This window comes from Myotis yumanensis, unplaced genomic scaffold (genome assembly GCF_028538775.1).
Source record: "Myotis yumanensis isolate MYYU_CA2020_CCGP unplaced genomic scaffold, mMyoYum1.0.hap1 SCAF_117, whole genome shotgun sequence".
Taxonomy (NCBI): Eukaryota; Metazoa; Chordata; class Mammalia; order Chiroptera; family Vespertilionidae; genus Myotis; species Myotis yumanensis.
The window spans coordinates 62,618-80,635 of NW_027223868.1; the positions used below are offsets into that span (position 1 = coordinate 62,618).

An 18,018-nucleotide genomic window follows, 5' to 3' on the forward strand; every position below is an offset into this window, starting at 1 on the left:
GGGTGAAATGGGGTTTGTCTGTTAAAATGATCAGTGGCCGATGGAGGACTCGCACCCAGAGCCTAATCATCCAGGCTGAGGAGAGAGAGAGCGGCCCGGAGGGAGGGGCCAGGTGGCACCTGTCCTCCCCGAGCCCCAGGGGCTGCTTTCTCACCCTGACGTCCCCATCCGTGCACTGTGCCTGTTCTTCAGGTTCACGGGGACCCTCGGGACACGGTCAGACGCGTAGAAAGTGTTGCCTGAGCAGAACGGGCGGCCATGGGGAGAGGGCGGGAGAGGGCGGGGAACCTTGTGCGCCCTGTGACCGACCCTTTCCCCAACGTCACATGTTCCCGCGGCTGGGTAACCTTGGTAACACCTTTCCATTCCCATAAGAAGGGGGGGGGGGGGGTGGCAGCGCCGGCCAGCGTCGCTCAGTGACTGAGCATCGAACCAGGAACCGGGGTCGAGGTTCACGGCCGGGTGCTGTGCTTGGTCTTCCAGGAGGCGGAGCTGCTGAACACCGCGGGCCTCACCGGGGAGGCGGTGGCCGTGCCGGTGACGGTGGTCTCGGTGGAGGAGGACGGCGCTGTGACGGACCTGCTGGGGGCCGTGGAGTGCAGGTCGGCCGACGAGGACGTCATCAAGGCACGTGACACCTCCCTGTCCCCACGGGACCGAACCCTGACCCGCTGTCATGTCCGTGTCCCCGCTCCCAGACCCGTGGGGACACCCTGGCGCCTGGGGGAGACTGGGGCTCGGGAAGGTTCTGGAAGGTTCTGGGATTCGACGGCAGCAGATGCGAAAAGTGAGGATGTGGATTCCAGGGGGTGAGGGAGACGGAGCGCCCGAGCGCCGTGTGTTGCCCGCGAGGATGGTCTGTAAACTGAGGAAGCTGGGGGGGGGGGGGCGGGGGTGCTGCCTCGTGAGCATGACGTCACCGGTGCCGCATCTGGTGCCGCCAGCCAATCAGGGGAGGTCCCGACCCTGGAGGACACACCTGGGAGCTGCTGCGCTCCCCCTGAGACCCTCCCCTGGGGCCCCCCTAAAGTCTCCCCTTAAAGCCCTGAGGACGGAGGACCCGGCGCCTCCCCCTCCAGGGAGCTCCCTGTGCCTGTCCCTCCCCCCTTCCCCCCTGCCCCCTCCCCTGTCCCCCGAACAAAAGGATACCATGAGGTTCGCTTGTGTTCTGCGTCAGAGGCTGCAAGTTCAAGGGTCTCCGGTCGCATGTGTAGCCAGTACACATTGTGTTTGGCCTCAACGTTTCTGTTGTCGTTTTTATATATGTACTGAGGCCCGATGCACAAAATTCATGCAAAAGTAGGCCTTCCTTCCCCGGGCTGCCGGCACTGGCTTCCCTCTGGCACCTGGGACCTGGGCTGCCCTCACAGCCCCGGCGTCATCCAGAAGGTCACTTAGAAGGACGTCCAGCCTAATTAGCATATGATGCTTTTATTACATATATATACACACACACACACACATATATTATTGATCTCAGAGAGGAATTGAGAGGGAGAGAGAGATAGGAACACCCTCTAGCATCCATATAAAAGCTAACAGATGCCACAGAGATAGGTAAAGTCGTCTCTCATTCATTAGCCAGCGGGACGCGTCCCTGACAGCGAAGGGACCTGGTGCCTCAGTTTGTCGTCTGGAAAATGGGGTAACGGTGCCTCCCCACCAGACTCTCGGCGAGGATTCCATGGGCGAAGCATCTAATCAGATGCCGAGCGGCGCCGTGGGCACAGCCCTAGGTACCCCGTAGCCATGCATTTCCTTGTCACTGTTGTGCACGTGACTTGTTGTTCGGCCCAGGATAAAAAACTAATTTTGAAGAGGCGATGCCTAGATGGAGAAACGGACGCAAGTAAATATTCCTGGAGGCTAAATTCAAAGGGGGGGGGAAGAATTTTAATATCCTTAGCTCTAGCTCTTTAAAAAAAAGAGCAAAACATGAGAACATAAATTTCCCCACAAGTACTGGCGATATTTAACTGAGATTTATACTCCTGCGGCATTTACGCAGAAAAAAGGAGATGGCATTAAATTCTCATAAGTGCCCGGCCGTGCCCGTCGGAGTGGGAACCATCAGCCGTGGTTCCGCCTCCGGGTCTGGGATGGGTGGGGAGCCGTCAGCACTGTGAAGTGGGAGCGAATAAATCCCTCGGCTCGTACACCTGGTCATATTTCTTTAAAATATTTTTTTTATTGATTTCAGAGAAGAAGGGAGTGGGAGAAACATCCATGAGGAGAGAGAATCATGGACCGGCTGCCTCCTGCATGCCCCCCACGGGGGATGGAGCCCACAACCCGGGCAGGTGCCCAGACCGGGAATCGAACCGGTGACCTCCTGGTTCATAGGTAGATGCTCAACCACTGAGCCACGCCGGCCGGGCAACAACGGGCCACATTTTAACAAGAGGAAGGAGCTGGTCTCAGCGGCTCCCCCAGACCTTGCGTTTCTCCAGCTTATCTGGGGTTGGAGCCTTGAACCCGGGAATGAGCGGGGTGACCAGGGGCGGGAGGAGAAGAGGGGTCGGGCGCCAGCCACGGCCCCTGGCAGGAGGCTTCCCGCGGAAAGACCCCAGGACACGGACCACAGAAACGCCTTCCCTGGTGCCCGTGGGCCGTGGACCACGATGGGAACTCACCGCCTCCTGCCCGCCCCCCAGGTGTCCGACCGCTGCGACTACGTCTTCGTCAACGGGAAGGAGATGAAGGGCAAGGTGGCGGCCGTGGTGACCTTCACCTACCAGCACCTGAGCGCCGCCCTGGAGATGACGGTGTGGGCGCCCCGGCTCCCGCTGCACATCGAGGTCTCGGACGCCGAGCTCAACCAGATCAAGGGCTGGAGGGTCCCCATCGCCCCCGACAGCAGGTGGCGTGTCCGTGGGGACCCCGGCAGGAACCCAAGTCAGTGTGCGGGGCTCAGTGGGAACAGGCAGCAGGGACGAGTTGCGGGGGCGACTTGGGGCACCACTGTGTCCCTCTGCCCTTCACACAGCCCCGCCCTCCGCACAGCCCCGCCCCATGCACAGCCCCACCCCCATGTGCAGCCCCGCCCTCTGCACAGCCCCGCCCTCCGCACAGCCCCTGGCCACTGGCCCAAGGGGTCAGGACCTGCTAAACTGAACTGACTCTTTGCCAGGCCAGCTCGGGACAGCGAGGAAGAGGAAGATGAGGAGAGGCGGGGTCGGGGCTGCGCCCTCCAGTACCAGCACGCCATGGTGCGCGTCCTGACTCAGTTTGTGGCCGAATCAGCGGACCCTGGGGGCCCCCTGGCCCACCTGCTGGGCTCCGACTGGCAGGTGGACATCACGGAGCTGGTGGAGGAGTTCATGCGGGTGGAGGAGCCTCGGGTCGCCCGGCTGCAGGGGGGGCAGGTCCTGGTGGGCCAGGAGCTCGGGATGACCACCCTCCAGGTAAGACGTCCCCAGAGGCAAAGACGCTCCTCTTTATATTTTAAATATGTTGTATTGGTTTTTAGAGAGAGAGGAGGGGAGAGAGAGAGAGAGAGAGAGAGAGAGAGATCAATGAGGGAGAGCATCGTGCCTTCTGCACGGCCCCTATTGGGGACCGAGCCTGCAACAGGGCATGTGCCGAATGGAATGGAACTGTGACCACCTGGTGGCCCGGACGATGCTCAACCCCTGAGCGACGCCGGCTGGGCGCCCCCCACCTGTTTGATGCCCCGCAGGTCATCTCCGTGGTGGGGCAGGGGCCGGCTCCGCCCTGTCCAGCCCCTCCCATCTTGCTGTTATTTAAAAAGGAACTTGTCAGGCAGGACACAGTTTTGGGAAGAAGACACCAGACAGCGCCGTTCCCGCTTGTCATGCGGTTCTGTTTCCAGATCCTGTCGCCCCTGTCCGACGCCATCCTGGCTGAGAAGACCATCACGGTGCTGGACGAGAAGGTCACCGTCACGGACCTGGGAGTGCAGGTGGTGGCAGGCCTGTCGCTCTCCCTGCAGCTCAGCCCAGGGAGCAACAGGGCCGTCTTCGCCACAGCCCTGGCCCAGGAGCTTCTGCAGAGGCCGGGCCAGGTACCGAGGCCGGGACACCGCAGGCTGGGGTCGCATGGGGCAGGTCACACCCCAGGTGGGGCACACCCAGGTGAGGGCACACCCCAGGTGAGGGCACACCCAGGTGAGGGCACACCCAGGTGAGGGCACACCCCAGGTGAGGGCACACCCAGGTGAGGGCACACCCAGGTGAGGCACACCCAGGTGAGGCACACCCAGGTGAGGGCACACCCCAGGTGAGGCACACCCAGGTGAGGGCACACCCAGGTGAGGGCACACCCCAGGTGAGGGCACACCCCAGGTGAGGGCACACCCAGGTGAGGGCACACCCCAGGTGAGGGCACACCCAGGTGAGGGCACACCCCAGGTGGGGCACACCCAGGTGAGGGCACACCCCAGGTGGGGCACACCCAGGTGAGGGCACACCCCAGGTGAGGGCACACCCAGGTGAGGGCACACCCCAGGTGGGGCACACCCAGGTGAGGGCACACCCCAGGTGAGGGCACACCCAGGTGAGGGCACACCCCAGGTGAGGGCACACCCAGGTGAGGGCACACCCAGGTGAGGCACACCCAGGTGAGGCACACCCAGGTGAGGGCACACCCAGGTGAGGTCACACTGTTAACAGGATTTGCACAGTTGAGACCCCTCGCTCCTCAGAAGTGAGACGCATTGCCTCTTGGGAGGAACATGGAGATTTGGGTGAACCGTGCTGCGCACACAGGTGGTGGCCTCGTGTTGTGGGGTGTCCGCCCCGGGCCCTGGGCCGTCATTGGGGGGTTTTCCTCCGCTTCACCTCGTGTGGGAGTGAGTTTTCTTTCCTGCTCTGAGCTCTGCGCACCTCCTGTTTCCACACGGCTCACACGGCCCACACGCGTTTCCTTTGCGGTCATGCCGTCCGTCCGCCGTGTCCGTGACGGGTGCCCGCTGAGCCTGGCGCCCGCGCTGACGGACTCGCGTTTCCCCCGCAGGAGGCGGCCCTCAGCTGCTGGGTGCAGTTCAGCGACGGCGCCGTCACGCCCCTGGACATCTACGCGGGGGGAGACTTCTCCCTGGCGGCCACCTCCGCGGACCAGACGGTGGTCTCCGTCCGCCAAGACCCCGCCTCCCAGTGGCCGGTCCTGGTGGCGGAGTCCGAGGGGCAGGGCGCCCTGGTCCGGGTGGAGATGGTCATCAGCGAGTCCTGCCAGAAGTCCCAGCGGAAGAGCGTGCTGGCCTCGGGGACCGCCTCCGTGAGGGTGAAATTCGGCCAGACCGACGCCCACCCCAACGCCAGCGACAGCGGACGCACGGGGGCGGGGCGCGCACCTGGAGACCCCGGGCAGCGACAGGCGGCCCCGCAGGCCCCCGCCGGCCTGGGACGGGCCGGAGGGCCAGGCGCTGAGCAGCGCGTCCGCTTCCGTGGGCACCGCGGGCGGGAGAGCGCCCGCGACGGAGAGGTCGGCCTTGCGGAGGAACCAGGGCTGGGGGAGCCTCTCCGACGGCCTGGGCAGCCTGCACACCGTCCCCACCCACCTCCCCGGCGCCCCAGCCCAGGCCGAGCTCCCCGGGAGCCATGGCAACGCGGACGCGGACGCGGACCCGAGCGACCTGGCGCAGGCCTCCAAGGGGGCTGAGCGACCTGGAGATCGGCATGTACGCGCTGCTGGGCGTCTTCTGCCTGGCCATCCTCGTCTTCCTGGTCAACTGCGCCACCTTCGCCCTCCGGTACCGGCGCAAACAGCTGCCCCTGGACGAGCAGGAGGGGCTGAGCCACGCCCACGACTGGGTGGGGCTGAGCCCGGGGGCGGAGCTGCTGGAGAGCCGCCTCCGCTTCGCCCAGGACGAGCCGATCAGCACCGCGGACAGGGGCCTGGACCTGGAGGAGAGCAAGTTCCTGCTCAGCACCCAGGCCGGCGCCAACGGGCAGCTGCTGTCCGGCCCCGCCGCCGGCGCCCCCAGGAGCGAGGGGAAGGGCGAGCCGCCCGCGTCCCCCACCTCCAAGAGGAGGAGGGTGACCTTCACCACCTTCACCTCCATCTCCTCCCCGGAGGACAGGGGCCCCGCGGGCGCCCCAGGGACGGGCGGCGAGGAAGACTCGGGCTGGGTCTGCCGGGCCCTGGACCCTGGGGAGCAGGACCCACGCGGCTACGTGGAAGGGATCCTCCGGGATGACGCGTAGCGCGCACGCGCGCGGACAGTGGTTCTCACTCACCTTTTCGCCTTTAATTTTGGGGGTGGGCGGCCAGGGGGAGGAAGGAAGGACAGGACGAGACCCCGGGGACATTGTCAACAGAGTCCCAGGAAACACCCCTGGCTCCGCCCGGAGGCCGGATCCCTCTGGACGCCCCTGTCCCCACGGCCAGGGTCAGTGGCGAGGCGCTCGTCACGCGTGGCAGGATGTGTGAAACCGGGGGAGAGAAATACAGCCTGGATCTCTGAGCGTCTGCGAGCCTCCAGGGACGGGCGCCCCCCGCTCTCTAATCAGGGGAGCGGGTGTGAGGTCCGCGTGGGGCCGCCGCTCAGGGTGTGGGCGAGGGAGGAACGCTGACCTGGGGTCCAGCGGAAGTGGTCGCTGGGGACGTGGGTGGCGGGACCTGGGGGGGCACGTCTTGCTATGAGCGTGGCCAGAGGTCAGTGGGGCCCGGCCGGCCCTGGGAGGCGTGGTCACAGGCCATCACCGCCCAAAGGCAGGGTCCCAGTGGCCGGCTGATCTGCAGAGCCTGGCAGTGGCGCAGCGGGGCGCGTGGGGGCCACGGCCCCTTCTAACCGGTGCCCAGGACACACAGACACGCAGACGGACAGAGCCCTCCCTGCCGGCGAGTCAGCGCTTCCTCCCCTGTCCCCGGGGACGCGGGCCCAGAACGTCACTCAGGTTCAGAGACCCCAGGTTCAGAGGCGCCCGCCCTGCACCAGCCTCTCCCCGGCCGGGTCCCTGTGGGCAGCGGGCAGTTCCCAGCATGCGCCGGTCTCACGGGGTCTCTGTGGGCTCCCAAGTGGGGGTCCCCGAGGAGGCCCCCGGGCGGCCTTCCAGGCTGGCTGCCCGGGAAGGAGCTGGTCTGAGGGCGGACAGTGGCCACGAGGGTCCCTGCTGACGCTCGGCCCCCGGTTCTCCGGGAGGAAGAGGGCGGCCGTGTGATGTCGGGGCGGTGACGGCAGGTCCCAGGCCGGGGCTGTGGACGCAGGCGTGGGCGTCCGTGAGGCGTGTGCAGGGGAGGAGGGTTGGGACTCCGGGTGTGTAAGGCTGTCGGGCAGGGAGCCTGTGCCCACTGCTCCCCTCCCCCCCCCCCCCGCCTCCGGCACGCGGGCAGAACGCATGGCCCGTGACCTTGGAGAGCGAGCGGGCCGACTGCAGCGCCTGAGTGGGTCTGCGCGCGCGTGTCTGCGAGGCTGGGGTGGCCCCCAACACCTGTGCGTCCCTCAGAGGGAGGCCTGTGCCCGCCGAGGTGGAGGGGGACTGAGGGGGGTGAGTCCTTGTCCAGCAGATGAGCGAGCTGGGGGCGGGGGCGGGGGAGGGGGGCGCATTAGGTCCGGCCACGACTTACATCAGCGCTGTCTCCCTCCGCCTTCTGTCGCTGTCTCTCTCTCTCTCCAATTCCCTCTCCACTCCCTCCCGTCTCTCCTCCGTGTCTCTGTGAGTCTCCCTCCCGCCCCCCACCTCCCTCCCGCCCCCCATCTCCCTTGCTCTCTGTCTGCCTGTAGCTGAGTTCCCCTAGGAGAGGTGTTCACACCCTGACCCCCTGCGCTCGCTCCCCGCACCGGCCGCTCCCCACACGCTGAGCTCTGGGCCTGCACCTCAGCAGCCCCCCCCGCAGCCCCAGGCCCTTCCCCTGCTGCCTCACCTCCTCACCCTGGAGGTTAACTGTGGCCCCTTTGGGTGACCCCGTCCCCCTGCTCCTCCGGTCTCACCCGCTTGCTGTTCGTTTCCTGCTGCAGCCGCTGCACCCCCCCCCCCCCAATCTGGGAGCAGAAACAACGTGTCAGACCCGGGCCGCAGGGTCCGGCGCAATGCAATGGCCCCCGCGCCCTGCAACTCGAGGGGGGATGACAGGCCGCCTCCTCCCGCTCCCAGCGGCTCCTTGGGGACCTGCGGGTTCACAGATCAATGCAGGGGCTCCGCTAAGCGCAGCGGAGGGATGGCGTTCGGAGAGCCATGGCGTGGGGGGGTGGGGGGGTCCCCGGCCTCCCTCCGGCTTCGGCCCGGACATCGCTCTGTCCTGTGTGTGTCCGTGGCCTGGGTGACTGTCCGCGTGGAAACGGCTGACTTCAGGTTCCTCCGATAACGCAGCCCAGACGGTTCCATAGAACAAGGCAGCGCGCCAATGCTCGCCAGGTGGCGAACAGTATCGCCTCTTCCCGGGGGGGGTGGGGGGGGGGGGGGGGGGGGGGGGGGGCGGGGCTTCCTGAGCACCTACTATGTGCGGGTCTGCGACGGGGACAGGCCAGGCCCGCTCTCTGCACCTTGCAGCTAGTAGGGGGTGGCGAGGGGAGCAACTGCAAAGACGGTCACTTTCGGGTCGCTGTGAGGTTTATAAAGGACAAGTCAGTAGCTGGCACTTTGCCCATTTCACACAAAAAAAGAGAAAAAAATCTGGATGTTTGAGCCTCTTAAAAGTTCAGACACGCTGGCCAAATGGCGCTCATACCTGGGCATCCCTGACAGAACCCGGTGGGTTTGCTGCCGCCACCTCCAGGCAGGACACCCAGATTGTCCCAGAGCGCAAACTCCTCCCCTTTTCCTAAAATAGGGAAATAATTCTCCCCGGACACGTCTCTCCCCAGAAGTTGGGGGACAGACAGACGGAGGGGGGCTGTGTTCCCAGGACAGTGAGGGACGCGTCTGTCGCTGAGTGTGAAGCGGGGACACCCCTGCCTGTCTCGGGGGGACACGCGGCCGGCCTGTGACCCGTGCCCTGAGGGGAGGGAAAGACGGCAAAGGCTGAACCAGCGGCGATTCTTCCCACCGGGCGCCTGTCCCTGCGAATAAAGCCAGCGCTGCTGCTGCTTCTCCGCACCTGCCTCTGCTCCTCACTGCTGCCACCTGCGGCCCCTCCTGCCGGGGGGTGCGCACCTGCTACCCGGGACCAGGCCCCGAGCCCGCGGGAAGCCGGCCCTCAGCGCCCCCCAGTGGCGGCCCCGGCTTCTCGCGGCCCCTCCTTGCCCTGAGCTGCCCACACCCGGGCCACCTGCATCGCTTTCCGGGGAGCCTGACCCAGGCCCACGCGCTGGGGTTTGGGCCACAGAAATCCGCCCTCGGAGGCTGCAAGCCCGGGTCCGAGCGGGGCAGGGCTGGCTCCCCGCGGGGCTGCGAGGGAGACTGTGCCCCACCTCTGCCTCCACGGGGCTTCCACGCCGCGTGCGTGTGTCTGTGTCCAAATTCCCCCCTCGCTTATGAGCGCCGGGCACCAAGGGCGAGGGCCAGTGCGGCTCCATCTTAACGGGTTGCACCTGCGAAGGCCCTGCTTCCAATGAGGCCTCACCCTGAGCTGGGCTGGGCCTTGGCATGAGCATCTGGGGGCACGGGGAACCCCAGGACCGGGGGTGGCCTCTGGGTGACGGCCCCGGGGAGCTAAACTTACAAGGGGGAGCCCTGGCCGATGTGGCTCAGTGGATAGAGCATCGGCCCGCTGCCTGAAGGGTCCCGGGTTCGAGTCCAGTCAAGGGCAACCGACCTGGGTTGCAGGTTTGATCCTGCACGTGAGGAGGCAACCAGTCATCTGTCTCTCTCACATCCACGTGTCTCTCTGTGTCTCTCCCTCAATAACAATAACAACAATAATAATAATAAACCTACAAGGGGACCGGCCGGGCGCTGGGCTGCCAGGGAGGCCCCCCCGCCCCATCACACCATGTAACCAACTCGAAACTGTAGGACACCCTGGCCATGCGCACGAACCCTTTCCCTGAACGTCCCAAATGCAGGCAGAGAGAGAGAGAGAGAGAGAGAGAGAGAGCAAGACAGATCCATCAGCGTCCCCACAAGCCCTGGCCACCCCCTCGGCCTCAGCGCCCCCTCCACAGGCAGGAGAGGGGCTCCCCGGAGGCAGGGAGGGCCGCGGGGTGACCTGCGGTGACCCTCTGGCTCCTTGGGGAGGTGGGGGGGGGCAGGGGGGAGAGGCCGTCCCCGTCCCCCGCCAGGTGGGGCTCTCCCAGCACAGGCGGCTTCCTCTCCTCCCAGCACTCGCCGCATCTGAACACACCCTGCGAGCTTTGGAAACAGGTCCCAGGCGCCTCCACACCCGCCCACAGCAGACACGGTCAATACGGCGATTGAAATTCTCCGCCCGCTCACGGGCCGTGGACCGACACGTAGCCTGCGGCGCGCGAGCCAATACATAGACCCTCACTGAGCGCAGCCTGCCCCCCCTTCCCCAGCGAGCTCCACCCCTGTGCGCCCCTCACCGCAGCCCGGTAACGGCAGCAGGAGGCAGGTCCCTAGAGGCCCTGGTCCCTCAGAGCCTGTAGTCTCCCGGCCCCAAAGTCAAAGGGGAACGGCCCAGTGTGGCTCAGTGGTTGAGCATTGACCTAGGCACCAGGAGGTCACTGTTTGATTCCCATTCAGGGCACAGGCCCGGGTTGTGGGCTCCATCCCCAGTAGGGGGCGTGCAGGAGGCAGCCAATCCATGACTCTCCCTCATCCTGGATGTTTCTCTCCCTCTCTCTTCCTCTCGGAAATCAATAAAAATGTATTTTAAAAAATAGTAATAAAAGCTCCCTCCCCCACCCCCCTTGACGCTGACCCACAGCTGGTTGGGCGGCCGGCCTTCCGGGGCGAAGGCTGTAGATTCTGATTCTTTAACTCCCGCCGCACCCTTATCTTCCTGCCAGAAACCCGCATCCCTCCCGTCTCAGGCCATTAATAAGCGTTTACGACTCCGCCGCCGCCTCCCGCCAGACCTGATCGATAGCCGTCCTCCTAGCGTTTGGCACCCTCTGTGTCGGCTGCGCGGCCGCCCAAGGTCAGCTCCGGGCAAGGAGTCTTCTGAGAGGGCTCAGCGGCCTGCGGGCTGGGCTCCCGGTTCTGCTCACTGAGCCCTCAGCCCAGGAGACCGGATGCAGCCCTCGGCTCTGCACTCCTGGCCCTGGGCACCCCGGCAGCCACTGGGCACGATGCAGCTGCAGAGACCCACGCTGACTGCCGGCCGCAGAGGTGCGTGAGCGGCTGGGCCGGTGCAGACGCTGCCCGGACACCGAGGCCTCCAGACACGGAGCCGGAGCCACAGGCTCGCTCTGTCTCGTGTGGGGTCCACACGGAGCCACGTAGCTCCCTCGCCCAGGGGTCCCCAAAGAGAAGGACCCCCTCCTGGCAGCACACGGGATGGCACGGGCGACGGTTGGACCTGCATGTTGTTGGCAGCAGCGCAGGTGGGCACACGCGTGTCCTGCCAGGCCCTGTAGTGACGGGACACGGGAGACAGCCCCAGGTCCAGAATCGGGCCAGGGTGCAGTCCATGGGCCCTTCTCCGGGATCAGGACCAGCTTCTCGGGCCCTGAGTGGCGAGGCGGGCTGGCGAGCCCTAGACATGTGTGTCCGGGCCTGTGGGTCTGTGGATCGCCGGTGGGACAGGCTGAGCGAAGGGCGAGTTGTGTCCCCGGGAGCGCCATCTTCGATGGACTTGCAGCTCCTCCTCTTACCTGACCCTGCGATGCGGGCTGGCTTCATCCCCGTGATGCCGTGGAGGTGGCGCCCTGTCAGGCGCACCCATGGGTCTCGAGAGCCCCGCCCCTGCACCCTCTTTGGAACTTCCTGCCCCCAGACCCACAAGCCCAGGCGAGTCAGCTGGAGAACGGGTCCTGCAGGGCCCAGACACCGAGACACCCAGGCAGGGAGAGTCTGTCCAGGCTCCTTCTCCCCCAGGGAAATGGGGGGGTGGGCAAGGGTGCTCTGCTGCCCAGGACTCAGGGGGCCCCTGAGCCCAACTGGCCGAGCTCTGCCTCCCACTGTGAGACTCTGAGCGGCCCAACCACCTCTCTTCGAAGAAGTCGCCGGCCTGCAGTCTCACGGGCCCTTTTGAGCAACTGGGGCATTTTGCTGTGTGGTCCACAGAGGAAGAGAGACGGCAATGAGCCCTGTCCGGGCGCCGCTGTAAGTTTGTATCCCTTCGTGAATAGACACAATGTATCATCATCCCCAGGCTGCAGCGTTAACGCATCGTTAGTCCCTCGTTACAGATCAGACACTGAAGCAGAGAGGATAGAGCACCCAAGCGTGTAGGATCAGAGCCGGACGGACGTGCCAGTGAGCCGGCACCTGGCTCTGATGTCTGCCTTCCCCGGACCACGGGGTGCTGCTCTCAGTCATGACACACGCTATGCCCGCCGGCCCGGGAAGCCTCTTCCTATGGGCCACAAGAAAGCCATGGATTTGGGGGCGAAGGCTGAATTTGGGGCTCCCAGGGGATTCCCACTGCATCCTCTCTGAACACCGGCCCTGAGAGCAAGTCTGCTTCCCCGTCGCCCACGTGTGAACCCCAGGTTAGCGTGTCATTTAGGCAGGGTGTCGACTAAACGCCTCGCCTCTTACCGCCGAGGCAAAACCAGCGGTGTGCTCTTCTAAGGAGCTTGTTGGACACGGTCGGGTTTCTTGGTCACAAGCAGCAGAGATGGACCCCGCTCTCGGGAAGACACGAGGAGCTCCGAGAGTCCATGGTGGCGGGAGAGGCTGGGCAAGGAGCTGCCACAACAAAGCCACCCACGGCCCTGCCACAGGGGCCATAGATTCAAAATTCTGGACCAAGAATCCCGTTGACCAAGTCCAGCCACGTGCTGCCCCCTAGCGGTGAGAGAGAGAATCTCACTCCCCTTCCATAGCAGAGACTCAGTACCCCAGGGCTTCCCTAGACACTGAGGGCTTCCGTAGACACCCGAGGGCTTCCTTAGACACCCGAGGGCTTCCCTAGACACCCAAGGGCTTCCCTAGACACCCAAGGGCTTCCGTAGACACCCAAGGGCTTCCTAGACACCCGAGGGCTTCCCTAGACACCCAAGGGCTTCCGTAGATACCCGAGGGCTTCCCTAGACACCGAGGGCTTCCGTAGACACCCGAGGGCTTCCCTAGACACCCGAGGGCTTCCTAGACACCCAAGGGCTTCCGTAGATACCCGAGGGCTTCCCTAGACACCCGAGGGCTTCCCTAGACACCCAAGGGCTTCCGTAGATACCCGAGGGCTTCCCTAGACACCCGAGGGCTTCCCTAGACACCGAGGGCTTCCGTAGACACCCGAGGGCTTCCGTAGACACCGAGGGCTTCCGTAGACACCGGAGGGTTTCCCTAGATACCCGAGGGCTTCCCTAGACACCGAGGGCTTCCGTAGACACCGAGGGCTTCCGTAGATACCCGAGGGCTTCCCTAGACACCCGAGGGCTTCCCTAGACACCGAGGGCTTCCGTAGACACCCGAGGCTTCCGTAGACACCCGAGGGCTTCCCTAGACACCCGAGGACTTCCCTAGACACCGAGGGCTTCCGTAGACACCCGAGGGCTTCCGTAGACACCCGAGGACTTCCCTAGACACCGAGGGCTTCCGTAGACACCCGAGGGCTTCCGTAGACACCCGAGGGCTTCCGTAGACACCGAGGGCTTCCGTAGACACCCGAGGGCTTCCGTAGACACCCGAGGACTTCCCTAGACACCGAGGGCTTCCGTAGACACCCGAGGGCTTCCGTAGACACCGAGGGCTTCCCTAGACACCGAGGGCTTCCTTAGACACCCGAGGGCTTCCGTAGACACCGAGGGCCTTCCGTAGACACCCGAGGCTTCCCTAGACACCCGAGGGCTTCCCAGACACCCCAGGCTTCCCAAAAGCGTCACGGGTTGGACGGCCACGAAATGACAAGAGCCGACCGCAGGGGAGCCCCTAACTTCTGAGCAACGCCATCCCCACAGCCACAGTCCCACGGGCCACCCATCAGCAGAGCCACGGAGTTACCACCCCAGGGCCTGCTCTCCGCCGGCTGATGAAATCTAAGCCAAGATCCGACTCCAGAGGTCGCTATGCTTCCTCCGCTCCCCTCCCCCATTTCTCCCAGTTCCTGGACGCACAGAAGGACTGCAATAAACTACGGCCACTGGGGCCGCCTGCTGGTTCCGGGTGATTGGTTACAGCGGCACCTCCAGACCCAGCCCTGCACCCCAACGGCCTGGCCTGGTGGGGCGGCCGCACTAGGGTGGCTGCTGCGGAGAGAAGCCAGAGACGAGCATCAGCATCAACCACGTCCCTCATTCCAGCACCGTCTTTGCGGCTCCGTCATCCACCGGGCGCGGGGGGGCGGGGGGGATGAGGGAGTGTGTGTGGGGGGGGGGCGCCCGTGTCCTCCTGGGCCGGCGCCTGCTTCGCGCAGATCATGCGCCGCACGGAGGGGCAGGCAGCCTCCTCCTGAAAGGACCAGAAATGACGTCCCTGGATTTATAGATCGGGGGGCGGGGGCGCACAGGAGCCAAGCGGCGTGAAACATTTCATTAGCGAATGCGCCACTGCGGCTGGTGACTAAACGGCTCCGGCAATTAAGCTGTGTTCCCGGGATGAAAGAGACACTGTTTGACGGTTCGTGGTGTTGTTTGTTGCTGGAGGCGGATGGCTTCTCCGGGGAGAGCTGCTGCCGGCGCGGGGTGGGCGCCGCTTTTATCCACGTGACAGACAGCCGTCCCCACAGTCTAAGGCAGGGCCACGTGGACACGTATAACATCATTCACGGGCCATAGACCCGTCACCTTAGACATGAGCCCGGCCCCGCGTGGCCCAGTGTTTGAGCCTCGACCTAGGAACCAGGAGCTCACGGTTCGGTCCCGGTCAGGGCAACAGGCCCGGGTTGCGGGCTCCATCCCCAGTATGTGGGGCGTGCAGGAGGCAGCCGGTCCATGACTCTCTCTCATCATGGATGTTCCTCTCTCTCTTTCTCTCCCTTCCTCTCTGAAATCAATAAATTAGGAAAAAAAGAAAATCATTTGTTTACACCTCTCCTTGGGCCTTGAACTAGTGGTTGCGTTGAAACCTCTGCATTAGATGCTCCGATGTCCGCCTCTCCTTTTAAAACCCTGGGGGGGGGGAGTGGGGGGGGCCCTGGCAGTGGGCGTGGTCCCGGCAGTGGGCGTGGTCCCGGCAGTGGGCGGGCCCTGGCAGTGGGCGGGGGCCCGGTAGTGGGCGTGGTCCGGCAGTGGGCGGGTCCCGACAGTGGGCGGGCCCTGGCAGTGGGCGGGGCCCCGGTAGTGGGCGTGGCCCCGGTAGTGGGCGGGGCCCCAGCAGTGGGCGTGGTCCCGGCAGTGGGCGGGGCCTTACCTGCCTATTAAGAACAGAGCAAGGAGCTTAGAAGGCGGCTGAGGACGCACTTTATTCTCTTAAAAACATGCTCTTCCCGCACACGAGGCCTGGGTGCGTGTGGATGTGAAGACGGAGGTCGGGACGCGAGGTACCAGGAGCCGCGCACCCGGGAGGTCAGGACCAGGGACAGCGCCCGTCTTCCCGGAGCGGAATTTCAGAACCAGCGGCATCGGCGTCGCGGGGTCCAGCAGCGGCCACGCGGCTCCTCCTTCCAGGCTCAGCCGGCCCTTCCTCGCCTCTCGGAGCCCGGACACGGGGCCTCGACCCGGGCGCCGGTCAGACGCGTTAAAAGCGGGGCCGCTGGTCAGCGGGCCGGCCGAGCCGCGTCCCCCTCGAGCGTCCGGACGAGGCGCTGGTAGGTGTCCCGCTCCACCGCCAGGAGTGGCGCATCCTCACGTACTCCCTCCCGCGGGCCACCAGCTCGGCCCCAGCTCCGGGTCGCGGACCAGCCGCCTCGCCAGCTGCACGAACTCCTGCGAGGAGGGAGCGGAGAGGAGCAGGGTCACCGGCCACGGGGGTTGCCCAGGCGCCCCAAGCCCGGGTCTGCGTCCGCTCCCCCGCTTCGTCCGGGAGAACGGCCTGCAGGAGGGACGGCCGTTCACACAAACACGGGAATGGATGCGAACTGGTTCCCAGTTTCCTTCACACACGTTGGCCCAGCCGAGTGGCCGTCCACCCAACTGGGAACCGGGTGAGCAGTGGGCACCCGGGCCTGGGGAGGAGAAGGGCCTGGCTCGGGCCAGGACCCCCAGGAGCCCCCCGCCCCCCCGTTTCCCACACGCCCCCCAGGTTGTATCTAGAGGGGCGTCCAGGGGCCCCCTGTGGTCACAGCTGAGCCCCGCTGTGCGTAGGGCCGCCCTGACCATGACGGGGTGCTGAGCGCTGGCGAAAACGTGCAAGATGCTGAGACAAATGCACAGGCAAACCATCCCGACCCGCGGACCCGGACGGACCCCGCTACCTGAGGGTCGGAGAATAGCAGCCCCGTGACCCCGTGCTGGACCACGGCCGCGTTGCCCGGGATGTTCCTGGCCAGCACCGGCACCTCCAGGTCCATGGCCTGCGGGCGGAAGAGGAGGCGGTGGTGGGCGGTTTTAAGAGCAGCTGCGCCCAGCCCTGGCTGCTTGGCTCAGTGGTTAGAGCAATGACCCGAGGACTGAGGGGGTCCCAGGTTCGATTCCCCATCAGGGCACCTGCCCAGGTTGCAGGCTCAATCCCCAGTGTGGGGCATGCAGGAGGCAGCCGACCCAGGATTCTCTCTCATCATTGATGTTTCTCTCTCTCCCTCTCCCTTCCTCTCTGAAATCAATTTAAAAAAAAATATATCCTATATAATAAGAAAGGGATATGCTAATTAGCCCAGATATGCTAATTAGTCACAATCAGTATGCAAATTGAGCATCACTCCAACACACAAGATGGCCACCCCCATGTGGCTACAAGATGGCCTGCAGGGGAGGGCAGTTGGGGGCAACCAGGCCTGCAGGGGAGGGCATTGGGGGGGGGGGACCAGGCCTACAGGGGAGGGCAGTTAGGGGCAATTGGGCTGGCAGTGGAGCAGTTAGACATGGATCAGGCTGGCAGGGGAGTGGTTAGGGGGTGATCAGGCTGGCAGGCAGGCAGGTGAGCATTTGGGAGCCAGCCCAGATTGGAGAGGGTGCAGGCTGGGCTGAGGGACACACACACCACACACACACACACACACCCGTGCACGAATTTTGTGCACCGGCCTCTAGTAGGAAAATAAAATAATGAATAAATACATCGGTGTTGTCTGCACTGAGCTCCTGGGGAAACACGACTGCATTTTTCAAGCTGGAAACGTGAGGAAGATGGGGCCTGGCACGAGGAGGGGAGCGAGCGAGGGCCCGAGAGCCGTTACCTCCAGAATGGCCGCCGACATGCCCTCGGAGAGCGAGCTGTTGACCAGGGCGAGGCAGTTCTTCTCGGCCGCGTGCAGGTCGCCCTGGGGCATCTCGGGGATCAGCCGCACCCCCGCCGACCTGCAACACATGACGGACTGGGAGTGGGAGGCGTGTCTCGGTGGGTCCCGGGCGGGGCGGGGCGTGGAGACACGGCCGCCAGCTCGTCGGTGGGCGTTTCCAATATGTTTAACACACGAGACATGCGCTTCCCGGACGCTGCGAGTCCGAGATAAGGCTCTGCCGTTCTGCCTGAGGACTGAGAAAGCGACGCTTTTCCAATATTAATGCCAGCGCCTCCCCCCTCCTGATGGCGACATAACAGGTGAACAGAGAGAAACAGACACTAAATAGGAGAACGCACGCCATGCCCGTGTCCCCGCCCCGGAGTTGACAGTATTTAGTCCTGGGGATTTTACCTTTAAAAATATACATATTTACTGATGTCAGAGAGGAAGGGAGAGGGAGAGAGACATCAATGATGAGGGAGAATCATGGACCGGCCGCCTCCTGCACGCCCCCCACTGGGGATGGAGCCCGCAACCCGGGCCTGTGCCCTGACCGGGAATCGAACCCTGACCTCCTGGTTCCCAGGTCGACACTCAGCCACTGAGCCAGGCCGGCCGGGCAGTTTTTCTGCTTTTGTTTGTTTTGATTCAAGAACCCTGACTCACGTCCGTCCCCTCCGCTTCCCACCACGGCCGTGATTTGATACGTGTCCTTTCACATAATCGGTCACGCTTTTTCGTACCTGCATCTGTGTCTGTGAGCCGTATAGAGGCCTGATCGTATACGAG

The 18,018-nt window shown here is 64.5% G+C and overlaps 1 protein-coding gene and 1 pseudogene across 1 annotated transcript in view; one reads left to right on the forward strand and one right to left on the reverse strand.

Annotated features, from left to right (window-relative positions):
• TMEM132D (transmembrane protein 132D) overlaps window positions 1-8,327 on the forward strand; it is a 52,423-nt gene extending 44,096 nt beyond the window's left edge. Inside the window, 7 exon segments of the mRNA XM_070402931.1 lie at window positions 484-627; window positions 2,655-2,860; window positions 3,131-3,404; window positions 3,833-4,024; window positions 4,975-5,301; window positions 5,303-5,611; window positions 5,613-8,327. Coding sequence (XP_070259032.1) covers window positions 484-627; window positions 2,655-2,860; window positions 3,131-3,404; window positions 3,833-4,024; window positions 4,975-5,301; window positions 5,303-5,611; window positions 5,613-6,164 — 2,004 coding nt within the window. The 3' untranslated portion in view covers window positions 6,165-8,327.
• A 6,964-nt stretch (window positions 8,328-15,291) lies between these two features.
• On the reverse strand, window positions 15,292-17,957 carry LOC139001178 (glycosyltransferase 1 domain-containing protein 1-like; annotated as a pseudogene).
• Window positions 17,958-18,018: the final 61 nt, after the last annotated feature.